This window comes from Leucopleurus acutus (assembly GCF_964270905.1).
Source record: "Leucopleurus acutus genome assembly, chromosome: 7".
Classification (NCBI taxonomy): domain Eukaryota; kingdom Metazoa; phylum Chordata; class Mammalia; order Artiodactyla; family Delphinidae; genus Leucopleurus; species Leucopleurus acutus.
Window position 1 is genome coordinate 106,433,385 of NC_139150.1, and position 24,808 is coordinate 106,458,192.

Below are 24,808 nucleotides of genomic sequence, written 5' to 3' on the forward strand. Positions count from 1 at the left end.
GTTTTACTCAACTGTAATCTTTCTGAAAAGCCAAGTATTTAATACACTCTACTGCTTGATATCCTCAGTGGGTCTCCAGCAGGGATAAAGGCCAAACTCCCTCAACCAAGCCTTCAATCTGGCCCATTTACTCACCATCATCACATCTTGTCACCCCTACTCTCAAAGCCTGTATGTAGTTAGTGGAATATCTTCCAGGGCCCTCAAAGTCTCAAGAATGCTCTCTCTAGCTTAAGAGTTTTACACCTATTCCTCCTATCTGGAGCGCACCTGTTCTCAAACTTGGTAACTTTTTACTCGACCGTTTCTCTGTGAGGGCAGGGACCCTATCTCTCCACTGTGTATTCCTAGCACCTAGCACAGTGCATAACACAGAAGAGCACTCAAATCGTCGCTGTCGTGAATTTATCAAAATAAAATCTGCATATTCAGTAAAGCCCTATTTTCATAAGAACATGAACCTTTCCTTTTCGTGCCTACCAATGTGTGAGTACATGCAACATACACACGCGTGCACCTAGGGAGATACGCATGAATCCTGCAACCGAATCGGGGCAGAGCAGGGTGTCTTTAACTACGTATAATTAGTGAATAGTGATGAGTCATCAAGAACCTCTGATTCTGAGGAAAGACAACACAAACTAAGTCACTTAACTAGGGCCACACAGTCTGCAGTATAGTTAAATTGCAGCCTTAGAATTTTGCTATTTCTAGGCACACATCCTAATTTATACAGCCACTGCAACCCAGTCAATCACCCCTAGAATGATACTATTACAAACATACTGAAGGGGATATTTTGGTTCTGGGCCTTTGAATTGAGTCTCTTCTCTAACAAACATTACTGGGTTCTTTCAGAAGTGCTGAGTGGTTTAGCACTAGCCATTAGTTTTCAGCACTCAATTCTAATTGATTATCCTTGATAAAGAACCATGTTCCTAAAACGAAGAAAGCAATTCTAATATATCTTGTATGGTCCCTTACTGAGGGAAAGGTCTTTTACAAAGGGATATTGGTGTAATTAAAGAATTATTCCAATAATGAGAAGAAACATTTCTCTGTAAAAATGTCTTTTTTTTGTAAACTACGAATGAAGTGGGTAGATGTTCATGAACTAATATTAAATTTAAAATGTAGGGTATAACTAGTATATTAATCTGTGCACTGGGAAAACGTGGAAGAAACCACAGAGATATTAACAGTAGTTTTCTTTGGATGACTGGATCCGTTCAATTAAATTTTCTTCATAATAATCTTTCTGTATTTTCTATAAGTAAATACTACTTTTGTAATACAATAGTTTCTTCTACTTATATGCTTATTAGGACTCTAGTAATTTTCACTATGGAAATAATTAAAAGATTTAGAAGAAGTTTGGTTACTGTCATCTAGTGGCAAAATTTTAATTCATACAGAGGCAAAGGCAAGCCTGAAAAAGACTATATGACTTAACAAAGGTAAAGCCACTCAGAGTAAGGGAGAAGACAGGATTTAAATGAGATAATGTATATAAAACAGCCAGGATATACTTACATAGTACATAGCATATAGTAAATGTTTTAACAGATAAATCAAAATCTTTCTAGCTCCTACTGCTGAAATCTAAGAATTTTAGTTTGACATTCAAAGCCCTATAATGAATGGCCAGACTTACTTACTTCCAACCATCCCCACACTCTCCAATAATAACTCTCTGACTTTTGCTCAATATTGATAATTGAATATGGAATGAATGTCACTGAATATAGGTTTGCCCAAGGTCATTGAGCAAATCTATGCCAGAGAAAGGAACATAAATGAATAATTGTCTAAGTTAGCAGTTAGAGTAAACTACTGTTTTATCCTACTTCCTTAAGCGTTTTTCTGTCGTTTGAGATTTTATAATGGTAGAAATACCACAAAATTTATGTTTAAACCAAAGGGCACAGCGTTGAAAAACTGTCAATTCGTTGCTACATCTGCCGCCAAAAATTTTGAAGTTTTTATTCATTAAAAAACAACAAAAGTTTGCAACGTCTAGGAATCAGTTCAAAGAATAAACAAGTATTGTATGATAAAATATAGTTACATTTATTAAATATTGCTTCTGATATCAGATTAGTTAACTTTTTCTATAAAATGTCAAACAGTAAATATTTTAGTCATCTGGGTCCTATGGTCTCTGTCACAGCTATTCAACTGTGAAGCCATAAATAATACAAAAACATATGAGCATGGCACATTCCAATAAAACCATGAAAAGAAGTGGCAGGCCGGGTTTTTGCCCAAGGGCTTAGTTTGCTAACCCTTGATCTATCTCACGTAAGTGTACATTTCTTTATTGAGAACATAAAAGATGAAAATAAGAGAATTTGGTATCAAAGATATGCCACTGGGCTGAGAAATTAGTCAACTTGAGTTCTGACTGTTTACTCAAAAATACTACTGAGCACATAGTTTCAAAAATTAAGAGATACAGCCTTTTTTCTTGAGAACCTTACACACTCATTAGGTAATAAAAGTACACACAAAAAACTGAATAGTAAATAAAGTACTCATGATTTAAGGGTCAAAAGGGTACAGACAGCTTCCACAGGGTTCACTGGCAGGAACAATCTCCGGGGGCGGGCATACTAGAGGAAGATGCCACAGAACCCAGAGGACTTTGAGAGTCTGGCTGACTTAGAACAGACTCCCAAAGAGCTCTTCAAAGAAGAAATCCATTTGGCTGAGTTCACCTAGGTTTCCTCAAAGTTACCTGATCATGAACCATTTCTTTCCCTTATTAACAGTCTGTGGCTATTAACAGTCTGTTAAGACTTATTAACAGTCTGTGGCTATACTGCCAGGAATACATTTTAGGAAATGCCAGTCTGTATTGCAAAGAGGTCAATGACCAATAGACCAGTGAGAGAGGAGAAGAAAGCTCAGCAGCACTGAAGCCTGGGGGCTTGGAAAGATAAGGTGTTAAATGAGGTGTTGGATAAAATCAGGCTGTCCTCAAAAGGGGCATATGACCGCGACAGAGGACAGTTAGGTGAGGAAGATGCTACAGATAAGCTGCATCAGCACTACACTCTCACTTAGACCTACCCTGCTTCGTATCAGAGCAAAGCAACCCAAGTACAATAGCACTTCAAAGTCAATGTTTTATTTTCAGAGTAGCCCAAAAATGCTCACATAAATTAGTTCCAAATTGAATGATAATTAGAATTAATTCTTATTAAATAAGAATTTAATTTATGAAAAATAGCAAGTGTAATATGTAATGAGAAGTAAAGTTTATATACTGGTGTATTCTCTTTTCTGTAATCTGAGGGATATGCTTTAAAATAACCCAGTGCAGGGATACAGATAAAACAAGACTGGTCTTATGTTGGTCTTTAATGAAACTGGGTAATGGGTACGTGTGGACTTCTTACACTCATATTTTTATTTATTTTGAAAAGGACTGTAATAAAAATGTTTAAAAATCAACTTAAATCCTAGTCTGCACTAATATAAATCTAACATCCACCTTATGCTACATAATAATAGTACTGTCCTACAACATCTGATGCATCGATTGATTCTGGACAGCACACTGAAAGATGGTATCTACTGGGTAACAAAAGAAGTAGCAAGTTCTATTTTGTTAATACAAAGAACAGTTGAAAACACAAGAAATTTTTAATTTTAGAAAAGGAGGGGAAGAGGTAGAGGTGACTTTCAGTATCTGGGTAATAACAGATCCTATCTTGCAGGGCTATTGGGAGGATTAAATAAAATGCTGTATATTTAGATGTGCTTAGCATAGGACCCAATATGTACATGTACCCAATAAGTATTGGTTATTACTGTTATTATTAGTTACTACATACAAGTGGGACACTTATTCTCTTAGCTTTGGAAGAACAAACTAAGGTCAATGAACAGAAATGGAAGAATAAAAGATTTCAGTTAAATCTACCATCAGAGTTATCCAATCATGAGAAGATTGCTCAGTGTGGTACTGACCTCCACATTATCATATATATTTCTAAAACAGAGGCTGAATAAGCATCTAAGAGGAAAGTCACAGAGTAAACCCTTTACTAGGCACACAGTTGGACATTTTAGGATATTTTCCAAATGCTAATGCACCCACTGGAAGATTTCACTACTTTATATTTAATGGTCTAAAAATAAGAGACAGTCACCTCAGATTTAGGTATTTCATATTACTTTTACTGAGTTGTCATATGGAAGCAAGACGCTCATAGCCTAAATATCTACTACTAATAATTTTGAAGTTGGGTAAGTTCCTTATGTTTGCAAAGCACTTAACAGAATTGGGTGTTCAGAGACAATGGCTAGTTGTATCATTTAAAAAATTTTATGACACTAAAAATATATTTCTTACATAATGAACAATTAATTGTAATTATGTCTTTATCCTTCAAATGAACTTTGTAAAGTACAGACTCCTGGATTTAGATCTTATTTAAATCTTAATCTGCTAGATTTGCCATCTTCAAAGCTAAAAATCAAAAAGAAATCAGAAACAGGCTCCGAGTTGCACTGCGCAAACTGCCACGACGTTTCTCTCTCCTTAAGCAGGAAGCACGAACCTGGGCAATCTCCTCGGTTTTCCTTAATTTCTCCTCCCAGGTCACAGTCATTTCTTGGATTAGCTTCTCTGATTCTTCCAGCCGGTCTTTCAGCTCTGGAGATTTCATTGCCTACAAGCAAAATGTTTATTTCATGAAACGTCTGTACAATGCCCTGAAAAAAGAATTCGCTAAATCCAGGAGGACAAGAGGAACAACCTGACTCTTCTTAGCTCTATAGCTCACTGGGGTCCCTGACCTGCCTAAGACACAAGGACTGTCACTGACCCACAGCATCCAGACTGTGTGGGTCCCACAGACTCACCTAGTTATCCAGTGGGTTTGAAAGAAGACTTAACCTTTTCATTTTTCTCTAACCTGTTGTTACTGTGAGATCTAATTACATTTAGGGAGATAAAAAGTTCAAGCTACCAAGGGCTTAGTTTTTTAAATCTCAATAGGTCTAGACTCATATGTGTGACTCATTCTACTCTTAATTGATGACTTTGGGTATTTCTTCAAGTATATGCAGACTAAATTTGCACATGTTGAAAACTGGACGGTGTTATTGATACCAGGAAGACAGAAACGAACTTTCAAAGAATCTTGATGAACTGTAAAATTATTCCTGTAAAAACAGGATAGGATTCAACAGGCAAAAATACAGTCAAGATAATTGTTTGGACCATGTAATTTACTGTTATACTACCAGAAAACAGGTCATGAGAAGAGGGCTATGGCCTTAGGCCCAAGAAAGAATCCCACAGTGCTTGGAAATAATGGGAACAGAAATGCTAATTAAAGTAGGGATCCTGAATCTGACATTTCATCCCACTTTTGATAAAAGGATAAGCATTTGAAAATATTACGTATAGAATGGATAAACAAAAAGGTCCTACTGAATAGCACAGGGAACTATATTTGATATCCTGTAATAAACCATAATGGAAAAGAATATGAAAAAGAATATGTATACAACTGAATCACTGTGCTGCACAGCAGAAATTGACACAACACTGTAAATCAACTATACTTCAATAAAATAAATTTTTTAAAATAAATCTTTAAAAATTAATAAAAAAGATTTTTGGTTAGAATTGTGTAGGTTTTAAATTCAGTAATGGAACATAAATATCATACACTATAGAATGTACAAAGGATAGTGAAACAGGGCAGTTTTAAACAGATGGCTACTTCTGCTATATTTTTTCCTATGAACATAATTAACCCATAACATGGAAAAACTAGCTTATTATGGTGTGCAAGACCTCCTTAGGATTTCTGTTTGGACTTCAACCTGCGAACATCTGATACAACACAAATCTGTTTGATTCCTCTTCTAATTAGCCTATGCACGTTCACCACCATTTGCTGCACTAGTATTAAGTTGTATCTATTTTTGTTTCAAGCATCTCTCTTTCTCTACCCTATTCTACTGTACCTCTTTTCTCGTCGGCTGCCTATACTGTGGAAAGAAACATTTTCTCAATTCCCCTTATTCTCTCCTATTCAATCCTTTAACACCTGTAAAAACTACCTAAATTTCAACTATGACAATTTATCTGTCTTCCTTTATTACTCATCTCAAATTTCTCATCCTATAGGAAATTCAAAAATTCTACTCATCACTTATGGCCCTGGGGGAAGAAAATTCAAGTTCTAGCTTTACTGGATTTTCCTAGACCCATAATGCTGCTCGGCGGTGCCTCATACCTCCGCTTTGGTTAGCTGCTCTCGGAGTTTTTCTACTTCTTCTCGGAGGTCCCGGATAATCCGTGCATTGGGATCCTCGTTCACCACAGCGTGGTTCACGATGTTCTTGGCACGATCTGCATACCGCAGGGTTGAAAGGGTTTCGTCATAGTTGTCAGCGGCCGGACTCACAGTAGCTACCATGGCTGTCTTGCTGTTACCCCCAAGACTGTCCTGGAGAAGAAAAGAAATTGAATACCATTTTAAAGTTGGAAGAAAACATCATATGGGAACGCTGAAGCCCCATATGATGAGATAAGGTCCCAAGGTCAAACACAGATTTAAGGACAAAGCCAGGACTTAAGTACAGGTATACTGGCTCCCAGTCCCATGCTCTTTCTTCGCTGGCAAAAGCTACTTTTCTGCAAAAGGTAGCTTTGGTTTTTGAGAAAGAACTGGGAAATACAATGAAGCCCACACTTATTTCAGTTTAATAAAAATTAATTCTAAGTCAATTTGTCCTCTTTTAACAGGCAACATGATACCATAAGTCAGCAGACTGCTCAGAATAAAAAAGGATGCTTTCTTAAGTGCCTACAAAATCTCCCTGAGAAGACTGAACAGTCGTAACAGTATTTGATCAAAGAGTGATTACCTACAATCTACTCCATAACGCCATGTACCTGGAGTCTCTGTGAAGCCTGAATAATAGCTCAGAAAGTGGTGCTGTTATAATGCTATCAAGCACCTTGTAAATTTTTTAAAACATAAGGTACAATTATGGTCTTAGAAAACAAAAGATACACTGAAGGTACTTCATCGTATTCCATCTGACAGCACTTCAAAAACTACTGAAACAGGCTTCAACTTCTATACAACCGCTTCTAGAGTTCAGATAAGGGTGATGAAAAAAAGACATTCATCTCCATTAGAGAAAACCGCTAAAGGGACTTTAGGATGGGCTTCAACAAATTCAAAAAACGACTTCCCCTTGAGAACATTAAAAAATAACTAGATATAACTCAGGATTACAAAACAGGACTTGGGAAGTCAAGTCTACCCCACGCCGCTTCACCACACAAAGGCTGCATGAAATCCAGCTGCGCAGGCGGCCTCTGAGACGGCCCCCAGAGATCTACGCCTCCTGGAATTCACACCACCATGTCTTCCCCTTCCCTGAGTGTGGGCGGGACTCTGATCTGCCTCTAAGGAAGAGAACACAGAACTGATGGCTTGCCACGTCTGAGATTAGATTATAAAAGACTGGCTTCTGTTGTGGGTGTTTTCTCTCACTCAGGGAAACCACTGCCATGAGGTGAGGCAGCCCGAGGAAGAGACCTCAGGAGTGAGTTTGGAAACACATCTTCTGACACCTGCCCACAAGCACTCAGGTGAGCAGATCCAACCTCAGCAGCCAGGCAAGGACTGCAGCCCCAGATGACGCCTGCACTGCAGCCACAGGAGAGACCCCTCCCAGAACACTCAGGCTGCACCTGGAATCCTGACCCAGAGAAACTCTGAGGTAACAAACGATGGCTGCTCCCAGCTACTGAGTTTTCAGGGTAATCTGTTGCACAGCCATAGATAACTCCCACTACTCTATCTCAGGATGAGAGTTACCCAGAAGACTAGATTCAATGCCCCCTTTCAGTAGTAAAGTATCACTGAATTATAGACTCACAATATTAGAGAGAATACTCAGGCTGGCCACTAATGAGGAATTCATTAGATCACAAGAAAGCCAACTCTACCTTTGGCCTGCATTAATCAATACAAAATTCTTACTTTTGAAGATAGAAATGTTTTCCGTTATCAGTATTTCTAAAATTTGCTTGAACCACCCGTGATTTATACACCTTTGTGCAGAGATTATTCAGTCCTCAGCCTTTTGTGAATTAGAGTATTAGTATCCCCATTTTACTGATGAAAAACCAGAGGTTTGTTCTGACAAAGGAGGTTAAATACCTTGCCTACAGATCCAGAACTAGTGAAGTGAAAACATTCCTGCCCAGTTGTATTCTACCTTCCAGTCCAATATGATTTCCACTCCCTCACAGCTACCCACGATAGCACAGTAACAAAATAACACCTGGCAACAGAGAGAGTTCAGACCTGAAGCCTTTCCAAATTGTTCTGTCCTAGTGCCAGAAACAAAATTATTCCCTAGGTGTTGCTAACAGTCCAATATAATCACAAACAGTACGTCCCCTTATTCATCCATTACTAAAATTTTGGTTTTCCACAGAAAACACAGCTAAGATAATTATATCATTGAAGGAAATAACTCTTCGATGCATGAAAAGGGAGGAAATGAAAGTAATCTGGGCTTTAGAAAGCAAAGGCAATTTCTGCAAAGTCTGGATGACTGCTTGCTTCACTCTACTTCCAGACACTGATCTCACATTGCTGGTGCCCAGCTTTGGCAACTTCCAGAAAGATGTCAAGAAGAATCCCATGCACGTTAATGGAATTCAAATGTCATATATCAAGATCATAGGAATTACATCTCAGGCTGGAATTCAGTTCACAAGCAGCGCCGTGGTACACTGCTGCCCTTCCAGAACCACTGCATTCTCTTAGCCCACAGGAAGAGCAAATGCGGTTGGGTAGAAGGGGATTCGTAACAATAACTACCACAGGAGAAAAGCATGCATACTGTGCTTCAATTTGTGCTGAGAAAAGGAAACCTGGCAAACAACAAATACTTGACATTTTTTTTTTAATACTTGACATTTTAAAAGCCCTTGTGCATGAGCAACAATATGCTCATATTCAAAAATGGCCTCATGCCATCAGCAAAAAGGAAACAGCAACAAAAGAACTGGCACTCATTCAAGGAGAAAGTATAATGCTTCTTGTTTACTCTTTAATTGTTTAATTAGGCAAATCAGATGAGCTTTGTTTCAAACGCAGAAACTGCAAATTAAATGGACATGAGAAAGAATTTTGGAAGTCGGAATTTTTTAAAGCTGAAAGAACTCTTTGAAGTCACCTAATCAAATTATTTCATTTTACAGACGAGAAAATAGGACCCAGGAAGATTGACAGGCTTACCAAAGGTCATAATGCTAGTGCAGAGCAGAGCTGAAATTATTCATTCATTCAACTTTTCACGGAGTTTACCATCTAGAGGGCAATGCTGGTGAGCAAATACTATATGCTAAGAACTAAAGTAGAGGTAAATACAATATGGTCTGGGAAAACAGAGAAAAAGCAGAAAGCCCAGTCTTGAAAGGTTAGAAAAGACTCCCAGAGAAAGTGACATTTGACACCTAAAGATGAATAAGCATCACCTAGGTAAAGGGGATGGGAGAGGGAAGTAGGAAGAGGGATTGAAGAGAGGAGGAAGACTGTTCCCAGCAGAGTAAGAGCAAAGTCCTAGAAGTAAAAGTACTCATCACTCAGCTAGAACTGATAATGTCAAGAAGCAAAAGCTGAACACTGACAAGTAGGGAGGGGCCTAGTAAACCACAAGTCTTTAAATAACTTGGACTTTATCATAAGTGCCCCTGGAGAGTTACTGAAGACATTTAAGTTTAAGAAGAGTATTAATTTAGAAAGACAGCAACCTAACTGTAAAGAACGGAATGAACTAGGAAAGCCCAGGAAAGAAGTTTCAATCACCCAGGCGAGAGAAGAAAGCCTTCATTATTCATTAAGTAACTGGCAGTAAGGATGCAAAAAAGTAGATGAATTCCAAAGATATTCATTGTTGGAGCACTCATTACAGGAAGTTATTGATGTTAAGACCTATATTTAGAAAGTCACAGAGAGAAGAAAACATAATCTTAATATGAAACAGTTCTCCACTGACCACTTACCAAATGAGTAAGCGCTCAACCCTGCCTGAGAGAAGAGCAGTCACATCCATCCCCATCCCCCCCGTCACACCCCCACCTGCCAAATCACCAAGTGTGAGCAGTTTCTTTGACTCTAAGAGCACTACATAATTATAATGTGAACACAATGCAAAAAAAAAACTTTAAAAAGAAACTGCAAATCTTATAAAGGATGAGCCATTTTATGAGTTGGATGAAAGTCACAGTGGAGAATACTAGCATCATACCAAGTCAAACAAGGATCAGGAAGAATTAGACTAATTGAGAATTAAAGAAGGACATAAAAGACACCTGAAAGGAGAATGATTTGTGTAGCAATGGATTCCAAAAGGCTTTGGGGAAAACTGTTTAAACCCCAGCATAGGTTTTACAAAAATGCCCCTACTTATGATCTTGTACAAAAGTCAAACATCGTAAAGAGGGTCATGTAGTTTTTCAGGAAAAATATGACAAAGATCAAGGAAACTATTCATTTTTTTAGCCTAAGAATTAACACATAGAAGTTACAATCATAGCCTAGTTTTATTAAACAGAAGATAAAGTGAGCTTTTTAAAAAAGTGTTTAGTTTTGTTCTTCAAGTTCAATTATATTCAACAGTTTCTATCACATTTGGTAAAAGTAAGGTGCTTCTCTTTCTAGTGAAAAGAAACCTTTGGTAAGAAGAGCACAGCCTAGGCAACAGAAGATGGGCAGCAAGGTCAGCCCTGGATTCCAATCTTGGTTCTGTCACTTGCAGGTTCTGTGTCCGTTGCCGCATCTGTAAAATGGGAACACCACCATCTGCCTTCCAAGGAATAAATGAGATAATGTATGTGAAGCACTTTGCACAGTACCTGATTCTCCTGACCCAAGCTCTCCTGGCCTCCAGCCTATGGGATGGACACTCAATGATTAACCTAGGCCATTTTAACTATGTCAACTTAACAAAGTATTTCTTATTGTTGGGTTAAATGGACTGAAGCAGCAACACTGGAACGACAGGACAATGAATATTCTTTTAAATCAAGCACATCCAGAAATCATCAGGAATGATCAGGAGATATTTCTATGGAAAGTGTGAGGAAGAAGTATCATATTGAGATTTCTTCTGGAAATTAAACAAATGAGACTTCAAGGTTAATTACTGACACTTGAGACAATTATTTCCTTGGTAATTAAACATTTTATAATATGTATCCCTTTAATTCAAGAGTTATTTACAAGTGGTTTTTTTTTTTTTTTTTTTGCGGTACGCGGGCCTCTCACCGCTGTGGCCTCTCCCGCTGCGGAGCACAGGCCCTGGACGCGCAGGCCCAGCGGCCACGGCTCACTGGCCCAGCCACTCCACAGCATGCAGGATCCTTCCGGACTGGGGCATGAACCCGTGTCCCCTGCATCGGCAGGCGGACTCCCAACCACTGTGCCACCAGGGAAGCCCTACAGGTGGTTTTTAATCATCAAATTTTGTTTATCTTTTTGTTTTGTTTTATTTATTTATTTATTTTTGGCTGTGTTGGGTCTTTGTTGCTGCACGCGGGCTCCTCATTGCGGTGGCTTCTCTTGTTGCGGAGCACGGGCTCTAGGCGAGCGGGCTCAGTAGTTGTGGCTCACAGGCTTTAGAGCACAGGCTCAGTAGCTGTGGCGCACAGGCTCAGTTGCTCCGCGGCATGTGGGATCTTCCCGGACCAGGGCTCGAACCCGTGTTCTCTGCATTGGCAGGCGGATTCTTAACCTCTGCACCACCAGGGAAGTCCCTATCCTTTTGTTTTAAATTTCTACTTTTATTGCATTTTGGCCAAAGGAAGTAATCTACCTGATTTTCTACTGTGGCAAATTTCACTTAATAAAGCGTGCTCAAACACTGTGTAGAGTTTTAGAAAGTAAAGTTGAATACTAGTAAAGCTTTTGACAGGGTGTAGAAACTAGAAGAAAACCCTACTCCCTTTACAAACATGGTTCTCTAAACATGTCAAAAGCTGTGTTCTCTACTTAGCTGCCTGCGCTTAACTCATCTTTATATGCTCAACCACTAGCACAGTGAGTAACAGGTATTCAATAAATTCTTGATCACTGAGAAAATAAGCCATCACACAACTAAACAGGGCTCACAAAATTATTTTTCCATTTTGAAAACATTTTTTAAAAGAGGATTAGGTAAAATATTTTATTGCAGGTTGGCAACTTTATAAGCAGTTAAATTGTCACTAGATTTGATATCCTCTAACTCCCAGTCCAATACCTAATCCACCACACCAGCTCTATCAAGACCAAAGGGAATCTTGAAAGACTAGAAGAAACCTGGAAATAGTCTCTCTCTTCACCAAACTCCAATTACATGCCATTTTCTTCTCTCTCATGGAATCACCCACTTGTGTTATAGTATTCTGTGTACACAACTTCTCTCCCTTACTGGACTGAGTGATTACAGGGCAAGGAGTATCTAGCGTTTCCTTACATCCTCCTCACAGCGCTTCATACAGGCTTTTTCTTCCTCATTTCCATTTCTCTCATTCATGCTGAATCAATTAACCAGTGAATGACTGTGTGCTCTACTCTATCTTTTAACAACAGCTTTAAGCAGCTGAAAGCAAACTAAAATGATCGTGAGTAGTATGGAAGTTAAACAGAAAAAGAAGATCCAAAATGTCCACCAGACAAAAGGAGTCTGTGAGAAGGAAGGAGCAGTCCAGCTGGGTCTGGAACACAGTGGAAACCCCTTTCCTATGACACGCTCAGCTATCAGATCAGCACTAGGTCCTGTTCTAGTCCCCAAATCTCAGAGGCGACTGTGCGATTCGGTGTGCCGCAAACCCCCCTGCTTCCGGGTCCTGGTGAATCAGAAAGAAACCCATGCTTAATCCATTAAAATTAGGACTATCATGTAAGAGTCTAATGATTATAAATTTGAACACTGATGTAGGAAATTATAATTGGGAGAAATCAATAGTCTACTCTTTATTCTTCCTTTTCACCAACCACCAAGAGCATCCCAGAAAGGGGGGAAAAAACTTACTTTGAGCAGCCAAGTGAGAACTGAGTCACGATATGGAACAAATTTATTCTTGTTTTTGCCAGCACCCTGATCTGCTAGGGCTGAGATAACCAGACCGAGGGTTGTGAGGGACCTGCATGGTGCAACAAACCGTAATAATCGTAAAAACCTGAGTGTATCAAATGTCACATTTTAGCACAAAGACTGAACATCAAGATGCCTTTGTACCAGCACGAGAACAGCACTGTTGTCAGCATTTTGCTGCTCAGGTTAAGAACACATAAACTCTAAATGCTGATATCCCTCTAATACTACTGTAAGCTATAAAATTGCTTAGTTCAATTTTTTTTTCATTTTTGTAAAAAAAAAAAAAATGTAAGCTGTAAACCATTAGGTCAAGATAATGACACAAATACCACATATCTTTAAGAAAGGATGCCACAAACACAATACGATTAACTAAAACATAGTACAAGGCAAGAACATTCATATATATATAAATAAATAATAGCGTAGCATCTGGATGATGGTATTCTATGATCTCCAGCTGGTTACTGATGACTGTCTCACTAAGTGTCCTTCTGGGAGCCACAAGGATGGAAAAGATTCCTGCCCCCAAGGGGCTAACAATATAGCTTAAGGTAAGAAAATGTATAACCATATGAAGGACTTGGTGCACAAAATATTACTTTGTAAAGTAAAACCTTGGTATAAATAAGCACCACAGCTGTCATAAAAAGCAAAGCCCGATGTAGCCAGTACACGTTATTGTTTGTTCAGACAGTGACACCCACGCCAAGATCCACAGCTGGACTCTGATACTCCGATTATCTTTGTTTGTTTCTATAGCTTAGACCAGTGGCTCTCAACTGGAGGGTGACTATGTCCCCACAGGGGGCAGCTGGCCGTATCTGGAGATAATCTATGTTGTCACAACTCGGGCTGGGGAGAGAGATGGCAAGTACTGCCGCCACCTAGTGGGTAGAGGTCAGGGATGCCACTAAACATCCTATGAGGCATAGGACCACTCCCTGGGACAAAGAACTCCCTGGCCCCGAACCTCAATAGGGCTGCCCTTGGGAAACCTTGGACTTGACTGAGGTTGTGCTCCTCAGCCCCAGAAGGCCTCTCAACAAAACATAAAACAGGCTCGGGCCCTTAAAAAATATCTCTGAAAAAAAGTTCTACACTATTTATAGCCTCAGTCATTCCGGAATCCTATTCTTTCAATAACTACAGAAGTTCCCCCTTTTGGCTACTAAGTCACTGAAGCAACAGAGGCAGGCTTCTGGACAACTTACTTGTTGATGTTGCTGCCCTCCTTCAGCCTGTCACCTGCCGCTCCCGTTTTCGTCGCTCGCTCGCTGCCGGCTAAATCAACCAAGCTCAGCTTGCCCACTTTCTCTCCAGATGTCTAGGAAGCAAATCGACAAATACTAACAAACAGTTACAGAATACAGAAAGTGATACATCTCTACCGAATGAGTTTATTATCTAAATCCTTTATTAAAGCGTGTCTGTTGTTATTTTAAAGTTAATTTGTGCTGCTACATAACAGTGTAAGAAAACTACACAATCTAGTAGTAGATACACACAAAATTATACACAACTACGAATCCAGACAGAAAACTATCTCAAAACAAAACAGTGCCCCCCAATATGGTACATTTTGAAGGGAACCCAACAAAATCTTCTTAGAGAAGTATACAAAAGCACTATTCATAAGGTATAAATTTTAATATGTGAAACCACGCTTAAAATTTCATATATATTTACCAATAATCCTGAGAGAAAATAGTTGAATTTCTTATGATACAAAAAAATCTGACTTTTATACAACAGAAGGATCCCTCAAAGACCCAATGCTTTCTAAAATTTTTCATATTATTCATATAATAATTCCCTTGTTTCATAATTTCAGGTATTAAATTTACATATTTTTCTAGTTATTCTACATACTGACATTTTCCTTTATCAAAAATGTTCAAAACAGATAGTTCAAAACAGATAGTTCAAAACCAGATAGTTTATACTTCTGCAGCAATGTAAGAAATGCGGGAAAGCAACGCCAAAATCTATAGACTGGATCACGTTTTAAAACTTTCCTTTAAAGTATACATTTATACTTATTTTCATAAATAAACATGTTGCTAACAAAAGGGTATTAAGCTTCCCAAATCAAAAGTACTTTTGGTTTAAAAAAAAAAGTCAGTATGTTTTTTGTTTTATGCTGAAAAGGAAATAGAAAACAAAGAACTTTTTGTCGTTGCACTAATCTTGCTGTGATGGTAAAAGAAGAAAAATATGCTCTCAGCAAATGAAAATCTTGCCAAAATACAGCACTTTGCCAGGGTGATCATTTTAGCTTCTGGTATTTGAAATTGATTCGCTGGAGGGTAGTAATAAAATATGCAAAAGTTCACATAAAAAGTAAGAGGGAAAACACAAATGTATGAGCCAACACACAAGTTTTCAGTGTGATAGAAGCATACACATCTCTGGCTCTGTTACTTTTCATAAGCTTCAAGTCCAAATGCTCAAAAAATTATCCCACAAATCTAGAATCTTATAGTACAAGTTCCCCAGTATAACTTACTCCTTCTAACACTTTGCTGTTTAGCAGAAGGTAACACTTCAAAAGAAACTCCACTAAATCAGCTAGAGTATTATTAGCTTATACAGTTTGCCATCAGAGTTGAAAGCTCAAAAAATGCTATGGCAGAGACTATGGGCCATCAGCTTGTATAACTTCTGTTCCAACTTCCTTTATTTGGAGAGGGTGGAGAGCTAAAACCTACATTTCTCAGACTCCCTTGCAGCCAAGGCTCAGGATGTGACTTAGGTTCTGTCAATCACATATTCTTGCTTAAGATTTAGAAGGCAGAAACAAAGTAGAGGTCATCCCCCTCACCCATTTTGGCTTATTTTCTGCTGGCAAGCAGGAGTGTGGATATATGAGTTTTCCTAAAAAGGCATCCCAGCTCACATTCTCCAGCTACCAGGGCTCTAAGAAGGTGGCCTCACTGACTCCTGTATCTTGGATCACAGCTCTGGGGTGTGCCTGGAACTCACAGGTCTGGGGGTGGCCTCAGGGGTAGTACCATCCTCACTGGATGAGATCTGTGCCCTTCTGGAGGTTATTCCTAGAGATTTAGTCTAGAAATCACTCCTCAGAAGGTGTACCAACAACTCTGTAATCATCCAATTCCCTCTATTAAATCCCTTTCTGTTTACCTAGAGTGGCTTCTGTTTCTTGTCCTGAGTCCTAATTGATACACATGCCTGGCTAGGACTTTAAGTCATCTAACACCTGAAGGGAATAAGATAAACCATGATCCACTTTAGAAATTAAAAAAAAAAAAAAAAAAAAAAGGTCATGTATCTGAACACCTACCCCGGACTTCACATCATATAAAGTGTGTGTGAGGGTGATTTTGAAGACTGCATGTGATCGGCTGCTCTCCTCATTCATGTTGGTTGCAGCAACTGTACGAGATTTGTTACCTTCAGACATCAAAGATTCAATATCCTAAGTGGAAACAAGTCATAGACACACATTTCATTATCTAATAAACATTAAAACTCTGCTATACTACGAAATGCATTCCAAGTTTCACTACTTAGTCAACCACATTTGGAGTTTACATTCTGTTTCTCGATGAACATTATGCCCCACAGAGTACAACAGCCAGCACTATCTCTGAAAACTCAAATAAAATACATTATTTACTGTAGGTGCAGAATAAAGCAGCAGCCCTGACCAAGAATTGGAAAAGTTTAGAAGCTACATGTTGAAGTCCCACAAGATGGACAAACATGCCATGCCAATCCTCATCTCATCTAGAAATCTGAAAAACTTTAGCTTATTTAATTATAGTAATAGAAGTTAATTGGTAAATCAAATTAGATTGCATAAATAAACAGCAAACAAAAATAATTTGTAACCCCTTCACACAGGCAAAGCATTACATCACCGCATTGGTGTACATCTTACCAGACCTGTTTTTAAAAATGAGGACATCAAGAGACTAATTTTCTGCACAGATTCACTACTTCATTGCCATTGTAACTAAAACAGAGACAGCATGATACACTCGAAAGATCATGGGATCTTTGAGGGTTTTTTTTTTATGTTATAAGCTCTAAAACAGTTACTTAAGCAGTCTGAAATCTAGTTTCATAAATAACAATACAGCTATGACATCATCTACCTTACAAGGATTTTAATGAGGAACAAGAAACATACTGTACTTGTGAGAGAGAGTGTACTAGTTGCCTTCCTTTATCCAGCCTCCTGTTTCCAGTAAAGGAACCCCATCTTTAGCTGAGCACACTGCAGCAGAACTAAGAGACTGCACTTCCCAGATGCCCTTGCAACTCAGCCTGGTGATATGACTAACTTTTAGCGGATGAGACAAAAAGTCACCTGGGAATTCACCTTAAAGGGAATAGGCACACTATCACATGCTGGTTCTGAGCCATCCTGAACTATGAGAACAAGGGCATTACTGAAGACCTGGCTCTATGTGGAAAGCTGGAAGGAATCTAGATCCTAACAGCAGCTTTGGAGTCGCCATACCAGCCCTCTCACCATTCATTCATTTGTTCACTCTAATAAATACAGAAAGCACCTACTACAAGCCAGGTACATTTTAAGATACTGAGGATACATAGGAACAAAACAGATAATAATTCATATTCCAAAGCACTTAAGTCCTGTTATATTATTTTCAGTTATATGCAGCCAAACATAATCCTAACTGACACATATATATGAAAAACTGAAAATAATAAGATTCTATTTTCCTATATAAAGGAAAAAGAATAACATTTAAGGACAAATTCAACATGATACATAACAAGCCTCAAAGTAAAAATACTGCAAAAAGAGGTAGAAGTTGGCACCAGAATGGAAAAACAACAAAATGTAACATTTACAATTTTCTAGATGTTCCAAATCCATTTTAGATCCATTAAATCTTACAATCCTGACACTTAATGAAAAAGCTTTATTCTATTTAGCCTACATTTTTTAAAACTAAATGTTTCTTGTTTTTTGTTTGTTCTTTTAATTAATTTATTTATTTATTTATGGCTGCATTGAGTCTTCATTGCTGTGTGCGGGCTTTCTCTAGTTGCGGTGAGCGGGGGCTACTCTTCGTTGAGGTGCACGGGTTTCTCACTGGGGTGTCTTCTCTTGTTGCGGAGCTTGGGCTCTAGTAGTTGTGGCATGCGGGCTCAGTAGTTGCGGCATGCAGGCTCAGTAGTTGTGGCTCGCCGGCTCTAGAGCGCGGGCTCAGTAGTTGTGGTGTATGGGCTTAGTTGCTCTGCGGCATGTGGGATCCTCCCAGATCAGGGCTTGAACCCATGTCCCCTGCACTGGCAGGCAGATTCTTAACCACTGCGCCACCACGGAAGTCCCTAGCCTACATTTATTCATTGGTCTCTAATCATCTAGACATTCACTGATTTTTAATCTGTTGTCTCCTACATAAAGCTCTTTATTGAATCTTTTAATTTTTTGAATAAAATGTCTTTTTATACTTTCCAATCTCTCTGAGCTCTCAAAAAAATCTTGATCTCTCTGCACTGTTGCAGAAATAAGCTCTCAAATATCATTATCAAAACAACAATACTTAACATTTATATGATACCGTAGAGTTTTCTAAGACTTTCCACATGCACTATCTCATTTGATCTCCTCCAGGAAGCTTTCCTGGATACCACCCTCCCTGGACACCTACATATCCACTGAAGGCAGGTATTCCTCCTCCAAACTACCATGAATCCTGAACAATGCATCTCTCACTGCACTTAAAATCATGTTGTTTTATAATACCTTTATAACATCTGCAAGCATCTTGAGGGAATGGACCACCTCATTCATTTTTTTTTTTGTTTCTTCAGCACTTAGCACAATGCCTGGCATATAACAGGTATTCAATAAATGCTTACTAAATGAAGTAAATAGTGTTTACTAAATGAAGTATCATTGACCAAATGATAGAATGTGATTAATGAACAAAGGAACTAATGAATCTACCTCAAAAGATAGTCAAGACAATAAAACTAATTTCCATTCTAAAAATTAGGACAAAGAAGCTTGGTGAGATAGAGGAAACAATCCAGAGTCATATAGGAGTCATATGAGAAGACTGTCACCATCAACAGTCTCTGACTCTTAATTCAATGGATATTACATCACAGCTCACCCTACCCCCATCTTCCCAACGAGGAAAGCCCAACGGATTCACACAAAGCATAACTGTGAAGTTTGAAAATGAAGAGAACTAGTAACTAAAGGTAAAAGAGTGATTCTCTCAAATTAGAAACAGGCTTTGAATTCCAACTACTCAACTCATATTTTATTTCATTAAATCAACAAAATCATAAGCAACATCATTATTTTATGTACTACTACAGAAGAAAAAAATACTGCCATTTATCATTTTAAGATACAATCGTAAGGAATATCACAATTTTAGAGCTCATAAAAATGGAAAAAATGTGTCTCACAATAGATGAACAGGTATGCCTTGCAAATATGTATACCTTCTCTCAAAATTAAACTGACCCAAAGCTTTTTAATAAAGGTTTTTGTAACTTTTTTACAAACATTTTTGTGACTTATTAAGTGATGCTACCATAATTTTTTTTTCAGCAAAAGATCACAAATTCAACAACAAAAAAATTTGCTACAGTGAATTTTAGTAGTTCACATAAAGGATGTTGTTACCTTGTAGCCTGTGACAGCCAGTTTAGAAAGTCCATCGACATAGGGTCCCAACACACTGTGCTCTCTGACTCTTAACGTTTGACGGCTTCTGTTCAGTAAAAACAAAAGAATCAATTTTTAAACAATTAACCTGTTTAAAAGGACTCGGCCATGCGCAATAAAAATACATACTGAATTCAACAAAGATCCCACATAAGTAGAACAAACAGACTTGATCCCAGAAGAATTTAAACCAAAACTTAAGATCTTGACTAGTAAGAAAAACTTCGTAATGTGGTAAAATCTCACATCACTCAAAAGGGTACACTGTGGGATGTCTACTACCACAAAGAATGCAGAGTCAGATAAATACAAACACTCTACTTGTCAGATCACAGAATGTGGCACAAAGAGCAGAAACTCAATAAATGCTAACTGTGCAAAAGAAAGAAAACTACAGACAAAACTCAGTCATGAATAAAGACAAACAAATATAAACGGACAAAAATAAAGACAACAGGCTGAATCTAACAGTGATTTAAAAACATAAAGTTGGACTGTCCCAGGGCTGCTAGGTTGTTTTAACACTGAACGAAGATTCATGCTCTTTACCACAATGATAGACTAAAGAGGAAAAAAATATACATGATCATTTCAATAAATGATTTCAATAAACTGAAAAATGATTCAATAAAATTAAATACTCATTTATGGTTAAAAAAATAAACCTCTTACAAACAAGGAACTAATGAAACCAGTAGAGGGCACCTGTCAGAAACCTAGAGCATACAGCATACTTAATGATATCAACCAAAAAATATAAAGAATATTTGATGACTGATTCTATGTCAAAAAAGCTCTTCAAAAAATCTAAACATTACAATTCTTTTTTTTGGTTGCACCGTGCAGCTTACAGGATCTTAGTTCCCTGCCCAGGGATTGAACCCGGACCACAGCAGTGAAAGTGCCATGTCCTAACCACTGGACCACCAGGGAATTCCCTAAACATTACAATTTTTAAAAAGAGTATTTATTGATGGTGAGATTACAAGTGATTCTTGTTTTATGTAACTTATTATTTTCTAATGATTTGGAATCTTACAGTACCCTAGGATCAACCACCAAAACTTTACTTACTACTATAAAACTGTATATAAAATACATATAGAGGGCTTCCCTGGTGGCGCAGTGGTTGAGAATCCGCCTGCTAATGCAGGGGACATGGGTTCGAGCCCTGGTCTGGGAAGATCCCACATGCTGCGGAGCAACTAGGCCCGTGAGTCACAACTACTGAGCCTGTGCGTCTGGAGCCTGTACTCCGCGACAAGAGAGGCCGTGATAGTGAGAGGCCCGCACACCGCGATGAAGAGTGGCCCCCGCTTGCCACAACTAGAGAAAGCCTCGCACAGAAACGAAGACCCAGCACAGCAAAAATAATTAATTAATAAACTCCTACCCCCAACCTCTAAAAATAATAATACATATAGAATATTTGACTTAGAATATATCCAAAGATCAGAACTATTACAACTTTTTTCCTTTCATATTTCCCTTTTTCTTAAAGATAGTGTATACTGCATTATCTCTTGAGTAAAACAATTCTATTACTACACAAAGTAGGCAGTGAATTAATAAAATCAGTACTTGAATAAAATAACTAGGTTCTCTCAAATAATCTTTCGCTGAAAAGGAATCACCTTCAGAGTTTTTAATCCATTCACTTTGGCTCTTCAGAAACACTACAAAAATCCTCGAGAAACTTTCATGGAGACAACAACAGCTAACACTTATTGAGCACTTACTATGTGCCAGTAAATGTTCTAAGACCTCAGGTCTATCAACCCAGTCTATCTTCACAGCAGCCCTCTGAGATATTATGTAACGTTATAATCCCTTCTGTACAAATGAGGCCTAGAAAGCATAAGGAACTTGCCTTGCCCAATAGGTAACAAGTAGAGGACCTAGATCCAGAGCCAGGTGATTCCAAAGCCCATGCTGTCAATTACTAAACTATAAACAAGGCAAACATATAAGATATTACTAAAGACTATTAGCAAATCGTAGATAGTAAAGTTCAAGCTATTCACATAAGCACTGTGGAATATAAAACATGAAAATGAAGTCAGCTAAGAATTTCTGGAAAGAGTAGGAATTTCTGGGATCTCAAAGAAAGTGATGCTTTTCACAGAAATGAAGGTGCAAGAAAAAGGATTCAAGGCAGAGCCAGAAAAAGTAGAGGGGCACAATTTTTAGCAAGATGTGGCTACCTAGGCCACAACCTTCCTCTCTCTGGACTTCCTTTGGTTCCGTGTTTCAACATCTGTGCATACTGCCCTTTAACCCCATTGGACAGCTGAGTCACTTTCCAAACCTCTGATTTCTCCACACCTCCATGCTCTGGCACAGGCTGTCCCCATGCCTGAATCGTTCCCACCCTGCTTCTCAGTGGACAAACTCCTACTCAGTACAAATTTATCAAGCACTCTCTGTAGAATCTTCCCTTCTCCTCCGAGCAAAGGCAGTCACTCCCTCTTTGCTCTCACCTATTTTGTGCGAGCCTCCTTCACAATTTAAAAGCATTATTGCATTGATTCATAACTATTTGTTTCCAAAACTCCCATTCTGTCCACACTGAGCTCTTCATCTATGACTGCAAAGTGCCTGGCATACAGTGATCACTCGATAAATGTTAAGTAAAGTTCTGTATAAAAACACTAAGTGCCGGGGGCTTCCCCAGTGGTGCAGTGGTTAAGAATCCGCCTGCCAATGCAGGGGATGCGGGTTCAATCCCTGGTCCGGGAAGATCCCACATGCCGCGGAGCAACTAAGCCTGTGTGCCACAACCACTGAGCCTGTGCTCTAGAACCCACGAGCCACAACTACTGAGCCCGCGTGCCACAACTACTGAGCCCATGCACCTAGAACCCGCGCTCCCCAACAGGAGAAGCCACCATAATGAGAGGCCCGCGCGCTGCAATGAAGAGTAGCCCCTGCTCGCCACAACTAGAAAAAGCCTGCACACAGAAACAAAGACCCAACACAGCCAAAAATAAAATAAACAAACAAACAAACAAACACTAAGTGCCGGGAATTCCCTGGCAGTCCAGGGGCCCGAGTTAGATCCCCGGTCGGGGAACTAAGACCCCGCAAGCTGCGCGGCACAGCCAAAAAAAAGGGAAGAAATACTAAGTGCCAATTCAGCCTCATATGAAAGGCCTGCAGATCATTATCTTTGCTAAAGAAAACAGATGCCAGTGAGGAGCTGACAGGTTTAGTTTTCTCTTGATTGAGGGCCGCTGTGACCCACTGCTTCTGAGACCAGCTTTCCTTGATCGTCCTCTTCATCCCAAAATAACTAGACGCGCCCTCGCCGTCCTCCGCGCTTTCTATAAGCTTCAGCTCACGTGGCTCTTTGACCTTCCAAATACTGCTCTTACCAGCAATAAGCCACAGGCTGTGGTTTTTCTGTTTTTCTCTCCATTGTTGCACTTCCTTAAAATCTGAACTCAGAGAACTCTGGGCAATGCACAAATTTCCTCAGATACCCCTTATCTTCCTCATTAGCCTCAGTTATGACTGCAGATGAGGACAGCATTCTTGAAGGCTTTCTAATACTTTTAAGCCACTTCTCTTTCAAAGCCTACGTCATAAAATTGGACACTTTTTCCCCTTGAGAATCATGAAAATGAACTATCTTGAAGTCCAGGTTTCACTATTTCTGATTATGTCACAGCCTGCAAACAGATGAATTCCATTCGAAATTTCTTGGTTTAAAACAAACAAAAAACACTCTACTTGATTAAGGATACCAGTTATACTGATATTCAGTAACTTAACTATCAATACGTATTTTTTGTTTGTGCTTTTGGATATATCTGAGAGAGACAGTATAACCCAAATACATGCTGCTCAACCATGCTTCCCTGCCCCATCTCAGCCCTAGTTCAAAAGCCCAGAACTGGCTACAGGAAACCTCTTAATATAACTAAAAACTAGAAAAATAACTCTTTACTCAAGTTCAGTGTAAAACATGTCACTTGGGGCTTCCCTGGTGGTGCAGTGGTTGGGAGTCCGCCTGCCGATGCAGGGAACACGGGTTCGTGCCCTGGTCTGGGAAGATCCCACATGTCGCGGAGCAGCTGGGCCTGTGAGCCATGGCTGCTGAGCCTGCGCGTCCGGAACCTGTGCTCCGCAATGGGAGAGGCCACAACAGTGAGAGGTCCGCGTACCGCAAAAAAAAAAAAATTTCACTTAAGCCAATTTATTAAGTCTGTTTTAGTCCATGATACCACAACATTAAAGTCGCAAAGTCATTTACCCTTTGGGATCAAGAAGGTCTCTAACTTTTTCATTGTAAATTTCCATATAGGACACTTCTACTTTAAAACTCTGCTCTTCGTTTTCCTCTTTCTGGGTTCGTTCAAAGAGTCCACTGCAAAGTCTTGGGATTAATCCAGGTTGGTCAGCTGTGCCCATCATGGTGTAAGATTTTCCAGATCCTAAAAAATGGAAATCATAGTTATTACTGTCTCCTTGAGAAGTTTAAATACACAGCCCTCTTTCCATTGCTCATAATAAAATCCTAGCACTTAGCAAAATGTCCCAAATAAGGAATACACTCAAATATAATGATGACACTAGTAAGTAGAGAAGCTTTCCAATTATACATGTAGAAGTACACATCCTTTAGAAAGAAAATAAAAACCTTCTTTAACTATCATCATACGTAAAAAAAAGAAAAAAAAGACCTAAAATGACTGAAAAATTGTGAGGTAGGAATAGTTTCCTAAAATTGAACTGGAAAGATCCATATGATGAATACTACGTGCCTGCTTCCAACCACTAATCATAGCATAAAAAATGTACGTTATCCCTACAGGCCCCAGAGCAAATTAACTTACTACCACTACCCTTTGGCAACAGTGTAGAAATCAGTCATCTTATTTTTCTACTACAAAATTATTTTCTATGTACCAAAAACACATATTCATTAAAGAAAATTTAGAAAGCATAGGAAAATAGAGGAAAAAATTAAATCACTCA

General features: G+C 38.9%; 1 protein-coding gene across 1 annotated transcript in view; it reads right to left on the reverse strand.

Annotated features, from left to right (window-relative positions):
* The window catches only part of KIF13B (kinesin family member 13B), a 186,663-nt gene that overhangs the window by 93,544 nt on the left and 68,311 nt on the right, over window positions 1-24,808 (reverse strand). The window contains exons 6-12 of the mRNA XM_082842622.1: window positions 24,084-24,264; window positions 19,787-19,874; window positions 16,445-16,579; window positions 14,352-14,464; window positions 13,072-13,183; window positions 6,261-6,473; window positions 4,569-4,679 (exon numbers count right to left, since the gene is read on the reverse strand). Coding sequence (XP_082698748.1) covers window positions 4,569-4,679; window positions 6,261-6,473; window positions 13,072-13,183; window positions 14,352-14,464; window positions 16,445-16,579; window positions 19,787-19,874; window positions 24,084-24,264 — 953 coding nt within the window. The remainder of the gene's footprint in view (window positions 1-4,568; window positions 4,680-6,260; window positions 6,474-13,071; window positions 13,184-14,351; window positions 14,465-16,444; window positions 16,580-19,786; window positions 19,875-24,083; window positions 24,265-24,808) is intronic.